The sequence below is a fragment of the Pyrus communis genome, chromosome 8, assembly GCF_041283825.1.
Source record: "Pyrus communis isolate YQ-2024b chromosome 8, ASM4128382v1, whole genome shotgun sequence".
Classification (NCBI taxonomy): Eukaryota; Viridiplantae; Streptophyta; class Magnoliopsida; order Rosales; family Rosaceae; genus Pyrus; species Pyrus communis.
Genome location: NC_142572.1, coordinates 12,257,408 through 12,282,484, shown reverse-complemented (window position 1 = coordinate 12,282,484; position 25,077 = coordinate 12,257,408). Strand labels below are relative to the sequence as shown.

Sequence of the window (25,077 nt, the reverse complement as noted above, 5' to 3'; positions counted from 1 at the left end):
GTGGGGGGATGAGAAGTCTAATTTATCGTTCACGACATTTGAATTTGTGACCTCTCATTTATTAAATAAAGAAAAATACCATTAACTATAGTTCGAAGCGGCAAGTAATTTGGTTATCTGAAATGTTATTAGCATTAGTCATGATTGCCAAACAAGTACTCATTGTGAGGTAGGACCAAACCTCCAAAAGGCATGGCCGATGGAAATTTCTAGGCATTTGTATTGACTCGCTCAATCAACAGTACACATTCATCCGCATAATGTTGGACAACCGCTATGTTTAGCAAGTCTTTTAAGATGATTTGAGGACAAAGATTCATCATAAATCTCACTGTTCGGAGCTTAAGGATCGTGCAATTTAGATCACTCAAATTGAATTCACATATTTCATTAACTTCTGCTGGTCCACCTCATACAAACCAAGAGCTCTAATTTTTCTCACACAAGCTAAGGACCCAAATGTCCTTGTGCTTAGGCTTCAGATACTAAGATACAGCAAGTATCAAATTCATTAATTTAAATCTTTGATAGTCATCACCTAATACTACAATCTAGTGATATTTTTCTTTGTACGTAGGTAAGTCGATTCTCGTCAAAGGAGAATTGAACCACATTATTCCTAGCCCGTTATGAAGCTTAGTTCATTCTTCACTCTTTTAGTGTAGATAATATCGTTTGTTAAAAAAAAAATGTGTTAATAGTCCACATATCATTCGTTGCATCTTCTATTTTATTATTCCAATTATTAGCCAAACATTACAAACAACTAGGGGTGGATTTTTTTACCAAATTGTCGTGCCAACCGAATTGTCAATCGTGCCATACCGATTTTGTGCTAATCGGTAATGGTACGGTATTGTACCGTACCAAAATTTCATGGTACGATATTAGTAATGGATACCATTACCATAGTATTACCATACCGTACCAAAAATATAATATAATATATAATTATATAACACATATTTATAATAAGAAATTATTATTGGCATTCCAAAAATCTCATTTTGCACTCCAAACTTTCTGTAATTAGAAAATGAAACTCTACTTATATTAGCATTGTTGTTGGTGACTTTGATCTTTTGAGTTGGTGGAAATTAAATACAAAAGAGTTCCCAATTCTTTCACAAATAGCCAAGGATATCTTTGGAATCCCCACTTCTACCGTGGTTAGTGAAAATGCATTTAGCTTAGAGAGGAGTGTTGTGGACCCTTTTAGGGCATCCTTGACTCCTAAAATGGTGAGGCAATGTGTACTAGTTATTGACTTAGGGCGGATGAAGTAAACTTCTACAGAGAACCAACGGAAGATATGCTTCAATTTTACAAGGAAATGAAAGAAGTGAAAACAAGTAAGATATGCTTTTATTTTTTTAGTAAATTATTTATTAAATGGTTTTCAACTTTACTTCTTCTTGCTACTAATATGTTTTCTTTGTTTGTAATGTAGGCTTGACACAAGCTCAATCTTCTACAAGTTCAATGCCTCCTCCAAAAACTTCAACATCTCAAGCTTGAAGAATTGATTAATGAATTTTACTTTTTGAAGTTTAGTTTCAATTTCATTTGGTTTGAAACTTTAACTTCTATTTGGATTGTCAACTTCTATTTGTTTTGGTTCGTAACTTCTATTTGGATTGTAAGCTTAATTTTCATCATCAATCTTGATGCATCATTTGAATTATTGTGTGTGTGAATTGTGAATGATGAATAATAGATGAATTTAGGTTACAATGTATGAGATAAAGGTACAAACAAAAAAAAGTTTTGCCCTTGAATTGGGTTAAAAAAACAAAAACAGATTTTGTCTCAAAATAAAGTGGCAATTACTATTAACATATCATGTCAACCGAATTATTTGACAATACTAAACTTCAATATACCGAAAATTTGGTATAGTAATGATAATAGATTTTGCCAAACCAAAAATTTAATAGAGTAATTGGTACAAGGGATTTGATACCGACCCTACAAACAACCACAATTTCACCGATTTCCGCTGAAAAATAAAAATAAATAAAATAAAACAGAGTTTACAGAGAGTGCGTGTGCGTGAAAGCTCTCGACTTTCGTTCTCAAAGATCGCTGATTCAGTTAAGAGAAAATCGGCCGACGTCGCGAGCTCACCATAATTCCTTGGAGAGAGATTTGAGCTGATCTTGGCGGTGGTTGTGGTGGTGGGGAGATGGCGATACTGTACGCGCTGGTAGCACGAGGATCGGTGGTGCTGGCGGAGTTCAGCGGCACGTCGACGAACGCGAGCACAATCTCCAGGCAAATTCTCGAGAAAATCCCCGGCGACAGCGACACCCACGTCTCCTACTCTCAAGATCGCTACATCTTCCACGTCAAGCGCACCGATGGCCTCACCGTCCTCTGTATGGCCGACGAGACCGCCGCCCGTACGTCGTCGTTTTGTTTGACCCAATTCTCAATTCCCCTCCCCAAATTTCTATTTTTTTTTTTTATTTTGTTCGATGTTTTTATGCAGGGAGAATGCCATTCGCTTTTCTTGAAGACATTCATCAGAGGTTCGTGAGGACCTACGGCCGCGCTGTTCATTCAGCTCAGGCTTACGGCATGAACGATGAGTTTTCTAGGGTTTTGAGCCAGCAGATGGAGTATTACTCCAATGATCCTAATGCCGATAGGATCAATCGATTCAAAGGCGAAATGAGCCAGGTAAAAAAAATGTCAATTTTGTCACCAACTGATCAAGTTCAATTGTGGACTTTGGTTCCAATTTGTTTGCTCTTTTTCGTATTGATTGCGGTTTGATTTCTTATTGAGTTTTCGGATTTGTAGGTGCGAAATGTGATGATTGAGAACATTGACAAAGTTTTGGAAAGAGGGGATCGCTTGGAGTTGCTGGTTGATAAAACTGCTAATATGCAAGGCAATACCTTCCGGTTCAGAAAGCAAGCTCGCCGTTTCAGAAGCACTGTGTGGTGGAGAAATGTTAAGCTCACGTATGTTTTCTAAGCTTAAAGCTCAATTCAATAGCTACAGAAACTTCGAAATTATCAATTTTTTTGTGTCTTTTCATCTTATGCTTTGAAAGAGTTGTGTGTACTTTGTGCAATGGTTACATTTTCATGTGAGACGGTCACATTACTATACTGTCAATTCATCTACATATTCAAACCACAGTTTGTGTTTGATTATCATGCAAGAGTGTTTTATGTAATTGTTACGTTGCTAGACTGTCAATTCAACTATGTATTCAACCCACAGTTTGTGCTATTGTCTGGCACGAGTGTTTTATGCAACCGTGATGCTTTTATGTCAGCCGGTATGGAATGTTATGAATTCGGCTATGTATACAAACCACAGCTTGTGTTAGATTGTCTGGCAAGAGCGTTTTATACTTTTGTGTAATGGGTATTGTTTTATATCTGACACTCTGGCATATTAGATTGCTTGACTGTCAAGTCAATTCAACTACGTATTCAAACTTCAGTTTATCGTAAATTTTCTGGCAAGAGAATTTTAAATTCATGTAATTGCATTAGTTGTCTGCCCCCCCCGGTTACCAAGTGCTTTGAATTTTGCAGGGTTGCATTGATATTCCTTGTGCTAGTAGTAATTTATGTTGTGCTGGCTTTCGTTTGCCATGGCCTCGCACTACCCTTCTGCTTGAAGTAGTGAATGACAAACAACAAACAATTGAGATTGGAATGTGCTTTCTCTTCGTTTTCTTCCTCTTCTGGGTATATGAGATTCTTCTATTTAAACTTCCACTGACGTAAGTTGTCAGATTCTTGTGTTTATGTGATTTCAAATCGCTCATTTGCGTGTGTAGTCCATGGGAGTTTTGAGCTGGTTGGGCTTGTATTTTCTTTTTTATCTTTTGGCCGCAAGGTTGTATGTTTCTTGAAAACCATAGCTTGATGAGCTTATTATATTTATGGCTGGTCTTATTTATCTAGTTCTTTCGTGCATTATGAATTCGATTAATAGACCGAAGAGCTTTGTTCGTGAGTGAGTGCATGAATGCAATTCAAAAGAAACAGCAGTCATCTTTAAAGAGGATATTTCTACATACCGTTGTATGTTACACTTGGTTATCCTCTACAAGATGAAGCTCGTTTAATAACTCCACCAATGCTTGTAAGGTAGTCTTATAATGTTCTTCCGATTGTGCCCCTTCTTCTGCAACGGGAAGGGCAAGTTTATAGAGATGATTATACCAGTACACTGGGTTATACATATCGATATTACTGGAGCCGTGATGGAGAAGATACCTGCACTTGGAAATCTTTACTCCAACGCGGCAGAATGTAGCACGATGGGACTTCTTCCACGCCGTTATAATTAAGAACGTTCAACGTATGCCTGCATAGATAACCTTTGTAGTTGAACAAACTGCAGATGCATCGGATATCGACCTGTGTTGTTTCGTACAAAACCTTATAGCATCTGACTTCCTTCTCGTTTCCTTCAACTTCAACCCGTTCCTTGACTATGTGGGTCAGTATAGGCCCGTTCACATTCACCCGCGTTGTGTTGAAACAGGAGTTCATGCCCTCAACCTCCAACTGGAACCTCCGGAAAATTTCCTTCGTATACACCTTCCGTAGCTGTTCTTCAAAATTACATCTCGTTTTTAGTTCAATGATTGAACTTCTCGACTCCACATCCGTTGCCACCTCTTTGATGCGCTTCCTATGCAGCGCTAGATCGTACTTATCAACAAATTCCCTAAACGACGTATACTTATGTACATAACCATCAAAAAATGGAGTCAAGCTCTCGTTTTCTCGGATAGCGATCATTCCTGCGAAAAATGTGTCTTTTACGTACATTAGCAATGGCGAGCATTCGGGATAACCTCAGACACTGCATTTTGCAGGGGCTTACATTGATCGGTAATGAAGACTTTTGGAGGGCCCCCAAGCATGCATTTGAGCCACGCCCTGAGCATCCAAACAAAATTTTCCACTAACTCTTGCCCAAGGAAGCCGCAGCCCAACAAAACTGATTTTCCATGGTGATTTATGCCAACAAATGAAAGCAGGGGGATTTCAAATTTGTTTGCCAAGCATGTTGTGTCGATTGCAACTGCGTCACAAAAGTAGCCAAATGAAGCCCTGGACCTAGCATCAGCCCAAAACACATTCCTCAGGCATCTGCCGTCATCAAGATCCATTAGATAATAGAAATTAGGGTTCGTCAATTTCTTGCGACAGAAGTACTTGTAAACTGCATGAGCGTCTCCTTCTTTAAGTTCCAAGTGTTTAGAGAGATCAGTCGAATTCAAACCTTCAGTTTCGCTAAACTTTGAGTATCCACTGCACCCAACGTCCATAACAGGTGTTCGATACAGCTTGATAGTGTGAACTTCTGTAACAGGCTCCGGTTGCGGTTGTGCACTCTTGGCAGCAAAGATCATTTTCTTATGTGACTTGTAAAACCTTTTGATTTGGGGACTCACCTGATGATTGTGTTCAAGCTCTAATTCGACTATTCTCCACCGTTTGGAGCCACCAGCCTGATAACTACCATTGCAGGACAACCAGTTCTTGTTTCGGGTCTTGGATTATTGGCTTCGCTCTTTTTCTTGAAACCTGCACTGCTGCAACTTAACTTTGCTCGATACCGCTCTTTTCTCTTTGATCTGAACCATGAATTGCTTACTCTGATGCCAAATCCTTGCTCTTTCCCATAGATATTGTAAAAATCATAGGCTTCATCAAATGAATCGAACTCCAAACCCACCGTAGGTTCTCGGGGGTCCTTTTTTCTGTGTGTTTCCCCAGTTCCATTATCATGCTCGGTACAATCTCCCTCCAATTCATAGTCATCCCCTTCGTCAAATACAGGCTCGGTGTTGAGAGAAACTTGTTCCATCTGAAGTAACAATCATACAAGAAAAATCTTTTCGGACACCATTAAACCAAAAGTTTGAATGACAAATGCAACCTTGAATTTCAAAGTTTCACGATTTACAATGAATTGCAAAGACAGTTGAGCGCCCAGCTGCACATGGCACGACGGAACAGGAATGTGATTCCGCCGTGCCTAACGAACCCTCCTCCCTTTTCAGGCTAAGGCACGACGGTATCAATAAAAGTAACCCTATACAAAACATCCATTTTTGTACATCAGTAGTAAAAGGGTGAAAATCTCATCACTTTGAGCATGCATTTGTCAGAAAACTCCAAAGTAACAAAGGGTAAAAGTTTTTATCCACTCAAACAATTCTTTCAATCCACAGCAGCAGTAAAAACATTACAGTAACATATACAACCAAAAAATTTTAAAAATATTTACAATTTCACAGACAAATGCACAATCGATAACCCCATAATTAAGGATTAAAGAACTTGAATGCCGTTATTTACCGTTGAATTTGCTTATTCTAAACCTAAAATACAGATTAAACACACAATTTAACTTTCTTTCACTTTCCCACCTTTTCTCGGCATCCAAACAGTTGCTAATAATCCAAGTCCAAGGTCAAAACGATCCACTAAATCTCATAACTAAATGCTTAAACACGGAAAATTAGGGTAATAGAGTGAGAATTTAGGCGATCTTACCGCGATTTACCGGGTCGAAGTCGCCGGGGCGGGAAACCAACTGTCAGAGACTCGGAGGATTGGGGCTGAGTCGGGGCGCTCCGAGTTAGCTGCTGGTGAAGGAAAAGTGCGAATCACACTAGGGATTACAGAGCTTCCACAAATCTATCAACCCTGTGCGCTGACACGTGGGCTAAAACCTCATTATATTCTCTCTTCCAATGGTGATAGCTTCTGTGGGCAGTGCTATTCACACATCTTGTTAATTTTTGTCCATTGATCTTCAGTTATTCATTTCAAAGTTTGTTTGCTTTGGGTATGTTTTCATTTTTCCACTTGAAGTTTGTCCTTTTTGTCTAACATTTGTGAACTACACCTAATAGGTGTCGTCTTCGAGTACATCCATTGATGTTCGTACGCTAGATGTAAATGAAACTTTTGAAGAGGTTATGAGGCCCGAAGTTCCATATGAAACCATTGAATTGGTGTTAAAGATGTTCTTCCTTTACTACAGATTTAGGCTTATTCTATCCCTCTGCATCTCACAATATACCACACCCTCTTGGTCTTCAAAATGATGTTTGTCTTGTTAGTTTGTTGACGCCAGTTACTTGTCTAACCAGCACAAGGCACGTTCCCAACTGGTTTATGTATTTACTATTACGAACGTAGCAATATTTTGGAGGTCCATGAAATAGACCTTAGTTGCAATGCTTTGAATCAATGTTTCATCTGTGCTTTTTTTTTTTTTTTTCGTTCGTTGCCATCTCCCTCAACCGAATTCGAGGCTTCAAGATAGGTATAGACCTCGAGCACCACCATCATTACACATGCAGGTGTAGTACATGGCTCCCCGATCACGACGTCCAAATTATTCCGCTGTTGACGAAATAGGTTTCCTCACAACGCCACACATGAGTGGATATTAGCCGTCATTCAGCATATTCGAAGCACTTACGTATTTTCATCCATCTTTAAGTCCTAACTACAATTCATGAAGACAATGTCACATGTATCAACAAGATCAAGAAATGATGCATCAGCAAAGTTAACACCTAGCTTATTGCATCTACATCACATCAACAAACCATCAGAAGATTGAAGTCAAGCAGATTTGTAACGGAGACAATATTGTTGACCTCTTCATGAAGTCACTGCTGGAATCAACCTTTCAGAAGCTTGTTCGAGGAATTGGCATGCGTAACTATCTCATTTTCAATACTTATAGTTCTCAAGGGGAGTATCCGGAAGTATACTTACTTGAACTTAATACATTTTTTTCCCTTAGATCATGAGCTTTTACCACTGGGTTTTTGCTAACCCAAAGAGGTTTTGGCGAGACACCATTCTAGGATGGTCATACCCTTGTATGCTTTTTCTAGTACTTATGTCCTAAAGATGTTAAGCATCGACATGTTGCATTAACGCACATTTTCCTACTTAGACTATAGGTTTTGTCCCATTTGGTTGTATTATAGCATGTTTTGGTGAGACTTACTCCTACTTGCAATTTCTATATGATACTCACATTTGCTACTCAATATCTGGAAAAGAGAATGATCAAACACTTTTCTCTAATCCAACTTGTAGTCATTCTCAAGCTGAGAAAAGAAAACGGTCTGAAACTGTTAATGAAGCAAGGAAAAGCCAAAGAGTAAGAAAAGAAAAGACTTTAGGCTCTGATTTTATTTCATCTCAATCTATTGTATTTTTAGTCGAAGGAAATAAAACAAAGGTTCTTAAAAAAATACCCATATTGTTGAATGTTGAGGATGATCCTAAAAGTCTAAGCAAAGCAATGACTTCAAGAGATGCAGCCTTTTGGAAAAAGGCTATAGATGATGAATTTGAATAATTGATATCTAATCAGACATGGGTTTTAGTAGACTTGCCTCAAGGATCAAAAACAATAGGTTGTAAGTGGATATTTAGAAGAAAATACAATACAGATGGGTCTATTCAGACATTTAAAGCCAGGCTGGTTACCAAAGGTTTTAAGCAAAAAAAGGGAATAGACTATTTCGATACATATGCATCAGTAGCTAGACACACATCAATTAGAATATTGTTTGCATTTGCATCTTTATATAATTTGCATGTGCATCAAATGAATGTGAACATGGCTTTTTTTTAAATGGTGATTTAGATGAAGAAGTCCATATGAAACAACCAGAAGGGTTTGTTCTCCCTGAGAATGAAAAGAAGGTTTGTAAATTAGTAAAGTCGTTATAAGAATTGAAGCAAGCACCAAAACAATGGCATGAAAAGTTTGATTTTGTCATTTTATCATATGGATTTAGACATAACAATGCTGATAAATGCATATACTCTAAATTCACAAATGATTATGGTGTTGTTATATGTTTATATGTCGATGACTTGCTAATTTTTAGTACAAACATGAAAGGTATATCTGAAATAAAGAGTATCTAAATTCAAAATTTAAGATGAAGGACTTGAATGAAGTAGATACTATCTTAGGAATTAAAGTAAAGAAGTATAGTAGAGGTTACGCTTTGTGTCAGTCACATTATATAGAAAAATTGCTCCTTAAGTTTAAGCACCTACAAATAAAAGAAGCAAATACCCCTTATGACCCTAGTGAAACTTTGCCTAATAATTCTGGTAGGTCCGTTGCACAGCTTGAGTATGCTAGTGTAATCAGAAGTTTAATGTATGCCACGCATTGTACCAGGCCAGATATCGCATTTGCAGTAAGCAACTTTCTAGATACACCAGTCATCCATGTATTGCTCATTAGAAAGCAATAAATAGAATTTTTGGTTATCTTATAAGAACTATTAACCTGAGTTTAACTTACTTTGAGTTTCCAGCAGTACTTGAAGGATATTCAGATGCAAGTTGGATAGCAAGTGCTAATGATAATAAGTCTACATCGGGGTGAATTTTTACAATTGCCGGATGAGCAATATCTTGGGCTTCGAATAAGCAAACATGTATAGCACATTCAACTATGGAATCTGAATTTATAGCATTAGTGGCAGCAGGTAAAGAAGCGGAATGGATTAGAAATTTGTTATTGGAAATAGAGTTGTGGCCACAACCAATGCCATTCATTTCTTTATACTGTGATAGTGAGGCTACTTAATAACTTGGCGGATCCATTAACGAAAGCACTTTCAAGAGCTTTGGTAGTTAATACATCTAGTGGAATGGGCCTAAAACCCTTTACTGTCAATTAGCCACCAATAATGGTAACTCGACTTTGTCTAGAACATCACTAGTTTAAAAGTTTAATGGGTAATAACAAGTTATTGTTAAGTGGTTGTGAAAGCACTGAAAATTAATAAATAGCTCATTCCAAGATGATCGGTGCAAGACTGCTGCGTTTAGGAGGATGAGTTTTATCTCTTAATGAGGTTATTTGTAGTTATGTCTATAGTAGCAGGGACATAGGAAGGAACCTTACCTATATGAACATAAGAAGTGGTACCGCTACTGCCAAGAATTGGGTTTTCTCTTGTAAATGTTTATGAAACCAGGATGAAGCACAAGGCCATAATAGTGCTTAATTAGTTCAGAAATTTCTTTAAGGAAATAAGACATAATCATATGTGTAGTGATTCCGGTTTTAACATAATAATAGGTGGTTTAAACTTAGGTCACCATCGCATTCGTTATCAACATGATAACTAATCGAGTCATTATTGGGTCACACGATAATAACCCGTCAATAACGGATTCTTAACATGTTCACACGAGAGTGACACGCGGATAACCTATTTTGACACGATAAGAAAAAAGTTATTTTGATGATTTTAATTTTTTTAAACTACTAAAAATAACTTACTATAAAATACAATAGATATAATGAATATGTATATATTGTTTATTAATTATTATTCCATATAAATTTTAAAATTTAAGTTTTATTTATTTATTTATTTATTTTTATAGTATATTATAGGCAAAGATTGAGATTAAAAATCATAAAACACATTAAAAATAAAAATATCAAGTAATTTAAAAATACCAAACACATTAAAAAAATTATAATAATTAATTCACATGTGCAAAAAATATGAAAAAAATATGCAAACGCTCGTAGTCATAGTCGCATCCTCTACACTTTAAGGATGAGTATATGATCGTTTGAATTTTTAAAACCATACAAATTCTCATGAATAGTATTTTTAAGGGAGTTCAAAATAAACAAAATTCATAATCATTAATGTATAAGTTTGAAAGATGTGAAAGCATAATAAACATTCATAATTGCATTTTCAACGCTTAGACCATGGTTACATAGTCGTTTAGATTTTTAAAACCCTCCAAATCTCATGAACAGTGTTTTTTATTTGAGTGCAAAATTAATAATAATTATTGTAGAAGTGTGAAAAATGTAATCACTCATAATGAAAAGTTTTACAACTTTCATGAAGGGGTCAACTCCGAAATTTAGTATGTATATACTAATTTAGTATTATATTTTACATTTTTTTTGGGTCCAATTATGTTTTTTATTTTCATTTTTATTGATTTAAAATATATTTTTCATAATGGGTAACTGGTCGGGTTATATTATCTGATAATATTAACGGGTTGATTTTGGATCAGGTTGTATTACCCGTTTACTTTAACGGGTATTACACAAGATGACCCGTTAAGCTATCAGGTATGACACGAAACCGACACGAATATGAGAAACACAACGCAAATGCCAGGTCTAGAAGAGAGAGAGAGAGAGAGAGAGAGAGAGAGAGAGAGAGAGAGAGAGAGAGAGAGTTAAAAAATGTAGTCTATGTGAGTTCACATAAAATTCCTTTCACAGTTTCATTGCGGCATAGACTAGCTTAACCATTATCTCTTAAGAGCTAGAAAGGTTATCCAGAGGATTACATGTTATAGGTTAAAATTTGAGGAGACAACATGACTAATAATAGATCATGACAAAAACTGTGTATCATATTGAGGAGACAATATGACTGATTTGGATTTTTTTTCATTGGTGAAAAAAGATGGTTAGCAGTAAATTGGTTGTATTTTTATTTTTATTGAATTCAGGTAGCCATGTTCAGTTTTTCAGTTTGATTTGACGGAATTTCTTGTGCAGAAGAGCTAGGGTTTCTTGGTGAGCTCATCGGGTTGTGCATCTATTTTCTTTTGTTAAAATTTGGGGCTTTTGTTATTGTGATTTCGGGTATCATGATTTTGTTTTGTTTTTGGCTTTAGGATATCGTGGTTTTTTGGATTTGGGACTTTTGTTTGCAGCCTTCGGAGCCCTGTGTATTTGAGGTGAGCGATTTCAAGATTTTAGGGTTCTGATTTAGAGTTTTGTTTGGTTTTTGGTTATATTGGACTTGAATTTGCTTTTTTGTTGTCGATTATATTGAAATCAGAGCTTGGGTTTAGATTTTTATTTGGTTTTGATTATAATTTTCTGCACTTATTAGATTTGATAAGTTCAGAATCGGTTATTAGTTTGTTTGACAAGTGAGGGAGGTAGATTGAATTGTTCAGAATCGGTTAATTTTTGGGTTTAATTGAGTTGTTTCGGTCTTTACCGTGCGTCAAGTTTTATTTTATATTTTATTGCATAAGACATCAATTTTCATCTTTGTTGTACTAAACTGCCTAAAACTTATCTTTTCTGAGACGTTATTCAAATTCTCAACCCAGCTATTTATCCAATCTCATTTACTCTTTATTTTTCAATGCATTTGTTATTATAAATTAATACTACATTAGTCAAAACTAAACAACTTACAAATTATGCTCAATTTATTTTTAATAATTTTTTAGTTGTTATAACCTACGAACTTTCTCATTCCGCAGCAACGCGCGGGCACCACTTCCTAGTTATACCTATACTAAAACTCAGTTGAAAAACACTATTCACCAACAGTGCATTCACAAAGCTGCTCCTCCAACTTCTTCTCTCACAAAACTAAGCCATCGCCGCCGTTCTTCTTTCTAAAACAACCACGATCCTCGACATTTCTTTCAACATTCGAGCTATGTTAAATAGCTTTGTCCAACTTTGTATGAATAATTAGTGAATTATTTGTTGTTTTAGGTTTTTAATTTGGATTTTTTGTGTGGGATTTGTTAGATTGTTTTGTTTCTTACTGGGTTTTCTTTGCGATTTGTTCCTTTTTTTTTTTTTCTTGGATTATTATTTTGATTTTGTGCATTTTTAGGTTAGTTGGTTGTGGGTTATGATTAAAATATTTTGATTTTGTGCGGTTTTTCGAGGATAATCAGAGGCAATTACTTAGTAGACCCCCAATTTTGCTTCAATTTGTTCATCCTTTTTTTTTTTCGGATTTCTGTGCAATTATTTTGAATCCTAAATGATTCGAAATTCAAATTTATGTGCAAATCGAGAAGTGTCGGTGCAGTAGACCCCCAATTAGTTGGAGGCTTTCAGATTTCTAAAGGCTAAAGCATCTTTCTTTTTCGAAACTGGGCCGTCTTAATTCGAAATTGAGCATAATTTGAAACTGGACCAAAACCAAGATTAATTTACCTTCGTGTATACTACTCTTCCCCATGAATTTGTAGACCAAATTCAGTTGAGTATGGAGAGAATTTCAAATTTTCTCTTATTTCCAGTATGGATGAGAGAATGACAGCTCTATGTTTTTCTATCAATTATCAAACGAGACGAATGGCTGGTTTGGTATTGCTGTGCTTTGAAAAAAAATATTTTTGCTGTGCTATGAGAATAAGCAGCTGTGAAATAAAACAACATAGTGTTTGGTAAAAGTGCTTTTGGAAGAAAAAGTAGCATTATAGTGCTTGGTAAATTTTTATGTAAAACAGCTATGATTATGTGGAATGATAAAAAATGGTATAATACTAGATATGCTATTAATTTAATTTTCTTAACAAATAAATGTGAATTACTAAATATACTTTATTTCTAAAAGAAAATTATTTATAAACTTTATCTTAAATATTAATTAGTATGATAAACTACTTCAATTGAAATATTTTAGACTGAATATCTAGGATTCATTAATACAACATTGTTAATGTACTTGAAAATAGTCTAATTAGATGCATTTATCAAACTTGCCGCTAATATATTTCTTAATGCTTCTATCTCATGTTACCCTTTAACTTAATAATTTTGATATTCTTCTTCATCATCATCACTACTATCGCTCTCTTCACAAAAATCCCTGGGGTCATCAAAATGACGATCACGTTCAAAATACCTTTGTATGTAGTTATGAAGAGTCATTGTAGCAATGACAATGAAATAAAGGACGCGAAAGTTTTTTGTGGCGTCATCATATTGCTCTGAGAAGAACATGTGCAGGGGGTTTAGGGTCGAGATAAAGCATACCATAATCAACTCAAACCAGTCTATCATACCTTAATGCAATAGTTCGATTTGGCAACGCAATCACGCAAAAATGGCGCAACCGAAAAAGATCTATGACAGATAAAAAAGGGTCGGGAAGAAAGAGGAGAAAGAAATGGACGCAGACAAGATAGTGAAAATTTAATATCCCGAAAACCCGCAGACATTTAAACGAAAGAGGATCCATTTCATAATCATAACAGAGTCTACATGATAGTGAATCTAATATCCAGAAAACCAGCAAAAACATCCTAAAGACAGGAAAGTGGAGAACTTAGACGATGCCATTGGTAGCACTCGCAATTCTAGGCCACAGATCTGCACATTCCTTTCCGATAGGTCCGGTGATTGCAGACCCTACAACAATACCAAGAAAATATGAGTTAGTATTCAGTACAAGTGCAAGTGAAATGAAGAACATTATTAAGATGATGGTCCTACACCGTTAAAAATTAACAAAAGTAATGTCGGATGACGTAATTGCATTTCAGGCAGACAAGTAATTTCAAATCAGCTGTGAAACTAAGACAACCTTACTTTGGACTTATGACAGTATTTTCAAGGCTCTATAAAGCTCTGAAACCACAGAATAGTATATTATCATATTGAAGTTATTAATAGGCGAAGATGTTATAGAATCGCTACACACCTTTCATTTCTCCCTTCGGATTCACAATAACACCAGCATTATCTGCATAACAAGAACAATCATGGTCAGAAACCTTGAGAAGCAGAACCATTTTATCACCATAAGAGCAGATCTTAACCTAAAAGCACTCCGAGATACTTCAATTTTCAAAAAATGAGCTAAACTAATACTGCAACGCATAATATTTACAACCTTCTTCCTAAATTCTCTACACTGTCCGAACCAAAAATGGTCAACATAATGTCAAATTCATACGGAAATAAAACGCACCGTATGTTAACAAAAAGTATATAATCAATCAGAGTAGCCATCCTAAACAACCATTCAAATTCCAAAATCCCCAATTGCCCACAACTAGTCCCCAAACAATATTAACAAAAACAAGGTGATGCAGGAGAACCTGGAACTACAAAGTCCAACTACCAAAATCAAATTAACTCTAGAACCCGACATCCCGAAAACTTCCACATTTGCTACAAGCATTGGTTTCAATCTAACTCAAAACCAATCAAACAATTTTGCTTCCTCTAAACATGTTCATATCATCACAGAGGAACATAATATATTAAACACAATTAACAACCTTCAAATTACACGAAAGCACCATCCTTTCGGGTTTTTTGTTTCCTCCAAACATATTCATATCAAGAACATAATTTATCCAATATAAACACAATTAATTACCTTCAAAGTACATGAAAACACCGTCCTTTCGGCACCACGGCTTGCACTGGAGGACAATGACGGCCGACAAGACCTTCTTTCGGAGGTCGGGCTTGCCCTTCTTGACAGTAGCCATGACCATGTCGCCAACACACGCAGAAGGAAGGCGGTTGAGGCGACCCTTGATTCCCTTCACCGAGATGATGTAAAGGTTCTTGACACCGGTGTTTCAGCGCAGTTCACGGTGGCGGCCACAGGCAGACCCAGCGACATCCGGAACTTGTTTCCGGCGGACCCTCCACGCCCTGCAATTTAAACGAATCGAAAATTAAACAAATTAATTAACTTTTAACATCGAACAGAAAAACCCATCAAGTTCTGATTGGTTGCTGAGAAAATTTTGGATCAGAAAGGAGGAAAGTTTGAATCCTTGAAAGACCCAGAAATACTAAAACGTGAGAGAGAGAGAGAGAGAGAGAGAGACCTCGTTTCGACATAGCTGCACCAGATAGGCTTCAGATCTCAAGAGTGAGAAGTGTGCCGTGAGATTGCTGCGATTAGGGCTTAACAGATCCTGATTTCGATTCGGGTTCGTCGAAAAGGAACGAGAATCGCTAGGGTTTCTGGTGGAAGCTTGAAGAGGGCGTGCGAGAGACAGTCTGAGAGTGTGAGGAAGGGAGGAGAAAGGAGGGCAACGTTGGCAAATTGAAAATTTCATTAATAAAATTACTGTAGCTCCGTATTTTTCATATTAAGCTGCTTTTTTTTTTTTTTTTTTTTTTTTTTGAGACAAGAAATGATGGTGAATTTCATTAATCAACACGAATCATTACAAGGATATCATTGTGTACATAATTCTAATGATTAATAAATTGATCTGGAGTAAATTACACAAATAGACAAATAAACCCCTGAAGATCAAACATACAAACGTCAGGTGCACAAGAGCTACCAATATAGATCTATTACAATAAACCATATCAGCAACAGAAAAATACAAATAGCCACAATGGACATCGTTGAAATGCAAGGTTACAAAAAATCATCGCTAAAAAGTGAGATCACATCAAGTCATCGATAGCAACTTAGCTGACAAGACTAACAAACTGCAACGCACAAAGGCGAAGACCAATTTGACCAAAACAAACAGCGCCACCACGGTGCACAATGGCGACTCAGTAGTAAACAAAATATTCCGAGAAGGAAGTCACACAAGGCAGCACCTTCTGATGGAAGGATGCGCCACTGCTGATAGAGACCACTGCACAGATTTGGATAGCCTCATCATCAGGTTGAAACCAAGGCAATTGGCTGCACATTGAGACTTTGGCGACTTTCCTTTTTTAGCTTTTTCCCCTAAATACCAAACCAGGACGAAGAAGAATGAAGTGAGGTAAAGTCAAAACATTAATCCCACGTGATTAGTTATCATCTTTTCTTAATCTCTTTTTTTCATTCTTTTATTTGTTGTCCAAGTAGATGGATGACACCTTTTTCTTTTTTTTCTTCTTTTGGTGTTCCTGTAACATCCTGTCCCGAAACTAACGAGACGTACATTTAAAATTACAATTTTACCCCTAATCTATTCGTGTACGCTTAGTTTTGTGTAGTGTGGTGTTGTAGGACCACACACACTCACACATCACCCTCACTCTCCCGGGATTCCCTCCCTCTTTCCCTCACTTTCTGTCACTCTGTCTCTCTCTCTCTCTCCCCGAGTTCCTCTCTTCTTCTTCTCTTCTCAACATACGGACCACACACAAACATACCCAAACTTTCACCAATCAAGAAACCAATTACACCATTGAACTCGTGAGGTTGTGAGGAGCACAACCATACCAATTCCAGGTAAGAATTCGAACGTTTTCACGTCGTTTCAACAATGGCCGAATTATGTACTGTTCATGCAACCCTTAAACTAGCTTGTTTTTGCAATTTTGAAGCTTGTAGTTGTGTTTGTGAGGTCCCAAGGAGCCTCGGAGTGGTTCGTTGGGTGAAATTGGACGTCGGGAAGGCTAGGTTCGAAGTTGGCCGAACTTGGATTGTTGTTGCAGGTGAGATTCCGTAATTTTTAGGCCTTAAAACTAGTCTAACGTTGTTCTACTAGTTCTAAGCTTCATTTTGGTTCAAAAATCATGAAAAATGGTTGAAAAACGAAGGAGAAAACTAAGTTTGAATTTTTCCCAGTTTTCCGGCGCCGTCGCCGGCGCCGGAGTCTCGCCGGAGAAGAAAGGGGAATATTCCGTTAAGTCTAACGGAATATTCCTAACGGCAGTGACGGCGTCAATTAGATTTAACGGAATATTCCTGACGGCGTCAGTTGACGCCGTCAGTGTGCATGGCACGTGGCCGCGCGTGGGGGGCGCGTAGGTCCGTGCCTATTCAGGCGCGTGGGGGCGCGTGCGGGGTCCAAAAATTATTTTAAAAATATGGGTGTGATCCTGAGGTTGTGTAGAGCCCGTTGGTATATTCAATTGTCCAATTTGAGCAATGTATGAGAAGTTATTACAAGAAGTTGCTTAGGTGCTTTTAAATTAACGTTTTTGTAGCTTTTGCGCGTATAGGTGATTCATTTTCAGAGGACGAGCGTACACACTCGAGGCAGGGGGGCTACGACCCTTCCAATTATCCGTGAGTGGGCTTTTGTTTTCCGTATATACCTATATACATATTAATTCCCAGAAATTAAATAGAAAAGGTTATTTGTTTTATGCCATGCATCATATGAATGTTGTTTACACATCATCGCATGTATTAGTAGTGGCATACATATATATATATATGTGTATTTGGTGCTGTGGACGCACAGGTAAGTGCCAGGTAAGTGGTATTCATGTTGTTATGCAACAGTAGTTTGAGATGTTTAGAGAGCTCATAATCTGCACCCCCGGTGTTAGTGCTCCCGCCCGAGGCCAGGGCACAACCTTCACGTGTATGTTCACCAGCACCGCATGCTCGCCTTGGATCCAAGTTAGGTGCAAGCCTGTCGTACAAACCACATTAGGTGGTTCCGACTTGTTGGTGACCCGCGATTTATCGCCCAGCTTCACGTGATCGTAGCACTAGAGCATATATATATATATATATTACACCCAGCCTGTCGTACAGACCACGTTAGGTGGTTCCGACTTGTGTGCAGATTCAGATATTGAGTTGAGAGTGGAGCTCTATATGCAGCCGTACAGGTCACGTTAGGTGACTCCCGGCTGCTAGATTATGTGTTATTGATGTGATTTACGCTTGAGCACTTACATTTATTATGAGATTTTGTTGTGGCATATTCTCGAGCATGAATGGCATATCATGGAGCATGATTGACATATCTATACATACGTATATATGTTCATTTTCTGGGAAGTATACAGGTTTTACGGCGAGGGGTTAGAATGTATTTTGCTAAAGAGTTTTCAAAGAACTTTGTTTTTGCCCACTCACGCTTTTGTTTTTGCGCCCCTTCAGGTTCTAGTGGTCTAGCAAGTTCGGTGGTTTATCCCAGAGGGCGTCCCGGCATTTCTGACAGACACTCACCATTGTAGGGTCACCTTCGGGTGTATATATGTCGTATATTTCCTTTCCGACTGCTGTAGACTTGCTCTGAAATTGTGTCTCACATACGCTAGCACTTGTTTTAGTACTTTGTATGCTAGTAGGTTTTTAATTATTCGTACTTTTATATTACCTTATTAATCGCTTCCGCACGCGCACATGGCTACGTCACCTTCGTGTGACGGCCAGCACGCCCTGATCTCGGTCGGGGTGTGTCAGCTTGGTATCAGAGCCTAGGTTTGGCAGTCATGTGTCTTTGTGAGTATTCTAATAGTTGGTGTCTTCTGTCAGAATCATGCCGCCTCGTCGGGAACCACGTCGCTCTGATGAGCCTAGTTTCCCTGATCTTACTCAGTTGGGGGAAGTTATTGCTACAGCCCTTCAAACCGTGATGCGCCCTCCCCAGAGGACTCCTCTGGAGACTATGTATAATCTGAAGTTGGAGAAGTTTAAAGGTAACGAGGGTCACGAAGGCGCAGAACGTTGGTTGGAACACATAGAGAAGACTTTCCGTGTGTTGCATAACCAGGGGAACCTTCCTATGGAAAAGTGGGTCGAGACAACCTCTTGGTTTCTGGAGATGGAGTCCGCAGCTTGGTGGGAGCAAGAACTTCGTAGGTTGACTCCAGCTCAGAGGACTGATTGGAATGTTTTCAAGGATGTGTTTCAAAGGAGATTTGTACCCCCTGAGTATATTGATCGTAAGAAACAGGAATTCACCGAGTTGAAACAGCGAAAGATGACGGCTAACGAGTATTATCGTAAGTTCACTGATTTGTCTCGTTACTATCCTGATGTCGCTGGTAATCCGGCGGAGATGCTTCGTCGTTTCCGCTTAGGCACTAGGAAGAGATGGCGTTCTATGGCGACTACTACTCACTGTGAGTCCTACTAGGAGTTCTATGAAATATTGTTGAGGATAGAGGACTCTGAGAATATGTCTAGTGACAGTGATGAAAAGAAAGATGACAAAGGGAAAAGTCAAGTGTCGCTTGGGCCTCGCCAAACTCAGAACTTTAAAAGGGGTGGTACTAGTTCGAGTTCGTCTAGTGGTGGTTTCAATGCCTCTGGACAAGGACGTGGAGGTAGGTTTTATGGAAGTGCTCGAGGCCAGAGACAAGGTGATGGTGGCCGAAGCCGAGTTCCATTTTGCCGTAGGTGTAATAACCGACACTTCGGCGAGTGCAGGCAGATTAGCGGTAGTTGTTTCACATGTGGACAGGTGGGACATAGAGCGGTGAATTGTCCCCAGGGTCAGCAGCAGAAGCCGCAGCAGACCTTTATGCCGCCACCTGCACCGATTCGGCAAATCCAGGGTCCGAGTAATTATGGTCAAGCAGGTAGAGGTGGTGCTTACCACTATCAGGGTGATGCTGTTCCCTATGCTCCGGGACAATATCAGTACCCCCAGGACCCGTATTCACAAGGTGGTTATCCCCCGTATCCCAGCAATTACATGCCGTATCCTCCAGCTCCAACGGGTGGTTCTCAGTGGTACCAAGGATGACAGTATCAGCAGGGTGAGATTGCCACTAGTAGTGCAGGGTCTTCGAGACAGTTGGGTCAGCCCAGTCAGGGGCGTGGAGCTCAAGGTCGCGGTGTTCAAGCGAGCAGAGGTCGCGGCGGACGACAGCAGGGCCAGGGGCGTATTCACAATATTTCCCTGCAGGATGCTCAGAACAACCCGGACTTGATTATGGGTACATTAAACATTCTTGGTTATTTTGCTAGAGTCTTAATTGATTGTGGAGCTACACATTCCGTTATTTCTCATACATTTGCTCAAGTAACGCAACCTCGCCCCACACCTCTAGGGTACGATTTAGAGTTCGCTATGCCTAGAGGAGAGAGATGTGTTGTAGATTGTATGTACCCAGGATGTCCAGTGATAGTAGAGGGTGTTGTTATGCCCGCTGATCTTATCCCGTTAGATATTATCGATTTTGATGTGATTTTGGGCAACGATTGGTTGCACTTATATCGTGCCAACATTGATTGTTACGGGAAAGTAGTTACGTTTCACCGTCCTGGATTACCTGAGGTTACTTTTGTGGGTGAGCAGAGTAGGGTAAGACATGGTGTTATTTCGGCTTTGCGAGCGAAGAAGTTGTTGTCTAAAGGTTGTCAGGGGTATCTAGCTCATGTGGTGCTAGAGGAGGCCGTTCCTAGCAGAATTGAGGATGTGAGAGTGGTCAGACACTTCCCTGATGTTTTTCCTGAGGATTTACCTGGTTTACCCCCAGATCGAGACGTGGAGTTCACTATTGAGTTACTTCCAGGTACTAATCCTATTTCTTTAACTCCTTATCGTATGGCTCCCGCTGAGTTAAGGGAATTGAAAGTGCAGTTACAGGAATTAGTGGATAAGGGATTTATTCAGCCTAGTACTTCACCTTGGGGCGCTCCAGTGTTGTTTGTGAAAAAGAAAGATAGGACTTTGAGGCTGTGTATCGACTACAGACAATTGAATCGGGTGACGATTAAAAACCGTTATCCATTGCCTCGTATCGACGATTTGTTTGATCAGCTGAGAGGTGCTTATGTATTTTCTAAGATAGACTTGAGGTCTGGGTACTATCAGCTGAAGATTAGTAGGGATGATGTTCCTAAGACGGCGTTCAGGACTCGTTACGGTCATTACGAGTTTCTGGTTATGCCGTTTGGGTTGACGAATGCACCAGCAGCTTTTATGGATTTAATGAACCGAGTATTCCAGCCTTACTTGGATAGATTTGTTATTGTCTTCATTGACGATATTCTGGTGTACTCTAAGTCCAAAGCGGAGCATGTTCGACATCTTACTTTGGTGTTGAAGAGGTTGAGGGAACACCAATTGTATGCTAAGTTTAGCAAGTGCCAGTTCTGGTTAGATCAAGTTGCGTTTTTGGGGCACATCATTTCTGCTCAAGGTATTCTGGTTGATCCTCAGAAGGTTGCAGCTGTGGAGAGTTGGGAGCAACCACGAACCGTCACTGAGGTGAGAAGTTTCATTGGTTTGGCGGGATATTATCGAAGATTCGTTAAGGATTTTTCGGTAATTGCCTTGCCACTGACGAGGTTAACAAGGAAAGATGTTAAGTTTGAGTGGAATGATAAGTGTGAGCAGAGTTTCCAGCAATTGAAGCATTGTCTCACTCATGCACCTGTTTTGGCACTCCCGGACGATAGTGGTGATTTCGAGGTTTATAACGATGCTTCCTTGAATGGTCTGGGATGTGTATTGATGCAGCATGGTAGGGTGATTGCTTATGCTTCGCGGCAGTTGAAACCCCATGAGATGAATTACCCTACACATGATTTGGAGTTGGCTGCTATCATCTTTGCGTTGAAGTTGTGGAGACATTATCTTTACGGAGAGAAGTGTAGGATCTTCACAGATCACAAGAGTCTTCAGTATCTCTTCACCCAAAAGGAACTTAATCTTCGTCAACGGAGGTGGTTGGAGTTGCTCAGCGATTACGATTGCACGATTGATTATCACCCTGGTCGTGCGAACGTGGTAGCCGATGCACTTAGCAGGAAGTCACAGGGCCGTATCAATGCGTTGTACGCTAGTCGTATTCCTCTTTTGGTGGACCTACGTACTACGGGAGTAAGGTTAGAAGCAGAAGATCGAGAAGTGGCGTTACTTGCTAATTTTCAAGTTAGGCCAATCTTGGTTGATCGGGTGCTTGAAGCTCAGGTAGCTGATGAACAGATTCAAGAACTAATTCGAGCTCGAGATCAAGGAAGGAGGCGAGATCTCAGAGTTCGTGATTCTGATGGCATGTTGATGTTAGAAGGTAGAATTTTCGTGCCTAGTAATGCGGATTTGAAGAAAGAAATTCTCGATGAAGCACATATCTCGGCTTATGCCATGCACCCAGGGGCAACTAAAATGTATCATACCATTCGACCATTTTACTATTGGCCGGGTATAAAAAGGGAGATAGCCGAGTATGTGAGCAGTTGTGCTGTTTGTCAGCAGGTTAAAGCAGAAAGAAAGAAGCCGTTTGGATTGTTGCAGCCGCTTCCCGTTCCAGAGTGGAAATGGGAAAATATCACTATGGATTTTGTGTACAAGTTGCCGCGTACACATAATGGCTTTGATGGCATTTGGGTGATCGTTGATCGGCTCACTAAGTCGGCACATTTTATTCCAGTAAGAGAGAAGTATTCTTTGAGCCGGTTAGCGGAGTTGTTTATCTCAAAGGTTGTGAAGTACCATGGTGTCCCTGTAAGTATTGTCTCGGATCGTGATCCACGATTCACATCGAAGTTTTGGGTAGCTTTTCAGGAAGCTTTGGGTACGAGACTACTTTACAGTACGGCGTATCATCCACAGACGGACGGACAGTCAGAGAGAACTATTCAGACCTTGGAAGATATGCTGCGAGCATCAGTGTTACAGTTCAGTGATGCTTGGCACCAGCAATTAGATTTGATGGAATTTGCTTACAACAACAGTTTCCATTCGAGTATTGGCATGGCGCCATTTGAAGCCTTGTATGGTAGATCTTGTCGCACTCCGTTATGTTGGTCAGAGGTTGGCGAAAGAGTCTTAGTAGGTCCGGAGATTGTCGAGGAGACTACTCAAAATGTTCAGGTAATTAGGTCTAACCTGAAAGCAGCTCAGGACAGACAGAAAAGTTTAGCAGATCGGCATGCTACGGACAGAACGTATGAGGTCGGAGATTGGGTATTTTTGAAGCTTTCACCGTGGAGAGGTGTTGTGCGGTTTGGAAAGAAAGGGAAGTTGAGTCCCAGGTACATCGGACCGTACATAGTCACAGAAAGAGTTGGTGAGGTAGCTTACAGGTTGGAGTTGCCTCCGGAGTTGGCTAAAGTGCATAACGTTTTTCACGTATCTATGCTCCGACATTATGTTGCTGATTCGTCGCATGTGATACCTCCTCAACCGTTAGAGATAAATCCAGATTTGACGTATGACGAGGAACCGTTAACGATCTTAGATTGGAAAGAGAAGGTTCTGAGGAACAAAACGGTGAATTTGGTGAAAGTCTTGTGGAGGAATCACTCGGTTGAAGAAGCGACATGGGAGACAGAAAATAGGATGAGGGATTTGTATCCTAGATTATTCTTTGACCGTTAGGGGTGTAATTAGTTATTTTGAATTTCGGGACGAAATTCTATTAAAGAGGGTAGGTTGTAACATCTTGTCCCGAAACTAACGAGACGTACATTTAAAATTACAATTTTACCCCTAATCTATTCGTGTACGCTTAGTTTTGTGTAGTGTGGTGTTGTAGGACCACACACACTCACACATCACCCTCACTCTCCCGGGATTCCCTCCCTCTTTCCCTCACTTTCTGTCACTCTGTCTCTCTCTCTCTCTCTCCCCGAGTTCCTCTCTTCTTCTTCTCTTCTCAACATACGGACCACACACAAACATACCCAAACTTTCACCAATCAAGAAACCAATTACACCATTGAACTCGTGAGGTTGTGAGGAGCACAACCATACCAATTCCAGGTAAGAATTCGAACGTTTTCACGTCGTTTCAACAATGGCCGAATTATGTACTGTTCATGCAACCCTTAAACTAGCTTGTTTTTGCAATTTTGAAGCTTGTAGTTGTGTTTGTGAGGTCCCAAGGAGCCTCGGAGTGGTTCGTTGGGTGAAATTGGACGTCGGGAAGGCTAGGTTCGAAGTTGGCCGAACTTGGATTGTTGTTGCAGGTGAGATTCCGTAATTTTTAGGCCTTAAAACTAGTCTAACGTTGTTCTACTAGTTCTAAGCTTCATTTTGGTTCAAAAATCATGAAAAATGGTTGAAAAACGAAGGAGAAAACTAAGTTTGAATTTTTCCCAGTTTTCCGGCGCCGTCGCCGGCGCCGGAGTCTCGCCGGAGAAGAAAGGGGAATATTCCGTTAAGTCTAACGGAATATTCCTAACGGCAGTGACGACGTCAGTTAGATTTAACGGAATATTCTGTCAGTTTAACGGAAGATTCCTGACGGCGTCAGTTGACGCCGTCAGTGTGCATGGCACGTGGCCGCGCGTGGGGGGCGCGTAGGTCCGTGCCTATTCAGGCGCGTGGGGGCGCGTGCGGGGTCCAAAAATTATTTTAAAAATATGGGTGTGATCCTGAGGTTGTGTAGAGCCCGTTGGTATATTCAATTGTCCAATTTGAGCAATGTATGAGAAGTTATTACAAGAAGTTGCTTAGGTGCTTTTAAATTAACGTTTTTGTAGCTTTTGCGTGTATAGGTGATTCATTTTCCTAGGACGAGCGTACACACTCGAGGCAGGGGGGCTACGACCCTTCCAATTATCCGTGAGTGGGCTTTTGTTTTCCGTATATACCTATATACATATTAATTCCCAGAAATTAAATAGAAAAGGTTATTTGTTTTATGCCA

General features: G+C 39.4%; 2 protein-coding genes and 1 pseudogene across 3 annotated transcripts; 1 reads left to right on the top strand and 2 right to left on the bottom strand.

Annotated features, from left to right (window-relative positions):
• Window positions 1–1,991: 1,991 nt before the first annotated feature.
• LOC137718284 (vesicle-associated membrane protein 711) lies at window positions 1,992–3,928 on the top strand. The gene is made up of 4 exons (XM_068457804.2): window positions 1,992–2,402; window positions 2,492–2,682; window positions 2,806–2,969; window positions 3,555–3,928. Exons 1-4 carry the CDS (start codon window positions 2,186–2,188, stop codon window positions 3,643–3,645), a joined length of 663 nt encoding a protein of 220 aa, XP_068313905.2. The 5' UTR covers window positions 1,992–2,185; the 3' UTR covers window positions 3,646–3,928.
• On the bottom strand, window positions 3,683–6,012 carry LOC137718285 (protein FAR1-RELATED SEQUENCE 6 pseudogene; annotated as a pseudogene). The gene is made up of 2 exons (XR_015964974.1): window positions 5,950–6,012; window positions 3,683–5,850 (listed from the first exon to the last, which is right to left on the bottom strand). The product of XR_015964974.1 is annotated as a protein FAR1-RELATED SEQUENCE 6 pseudogene (transcript).
• Window positions 6,013–14,020: 8,008 nt separating this feature from the next.
• On the bottom strand, window positions 14,021–15,865 carry LOC137718538 (large ribosomal subunit protein uL14x/uL14z/uL14y-like). Its single transcript, XM_088698181.1, has 4 exons — window positions 15,651–15,865; window positions 15,188–15,471; window positions 14,504–14,545; window positions 14,021–14,211 (listed from the first exon to the last, which is right to left on the bottom strand). Exons 2-4 carry the CDS (start codon window positions 15,306–15,308, stop codon window positions 14,129–14,131), a joined length of 246 nt encoding a protein of 81 aa, XP_088554307.1. The 5' UTR covers window positions 15,309–15,471; window positions 15,651–15,865; the 3' UTR covers window positions 14,021–14,128.
• Between the last annotated feature and the right edge of the window lie 9,212 nt (window positions 15,866–25,077).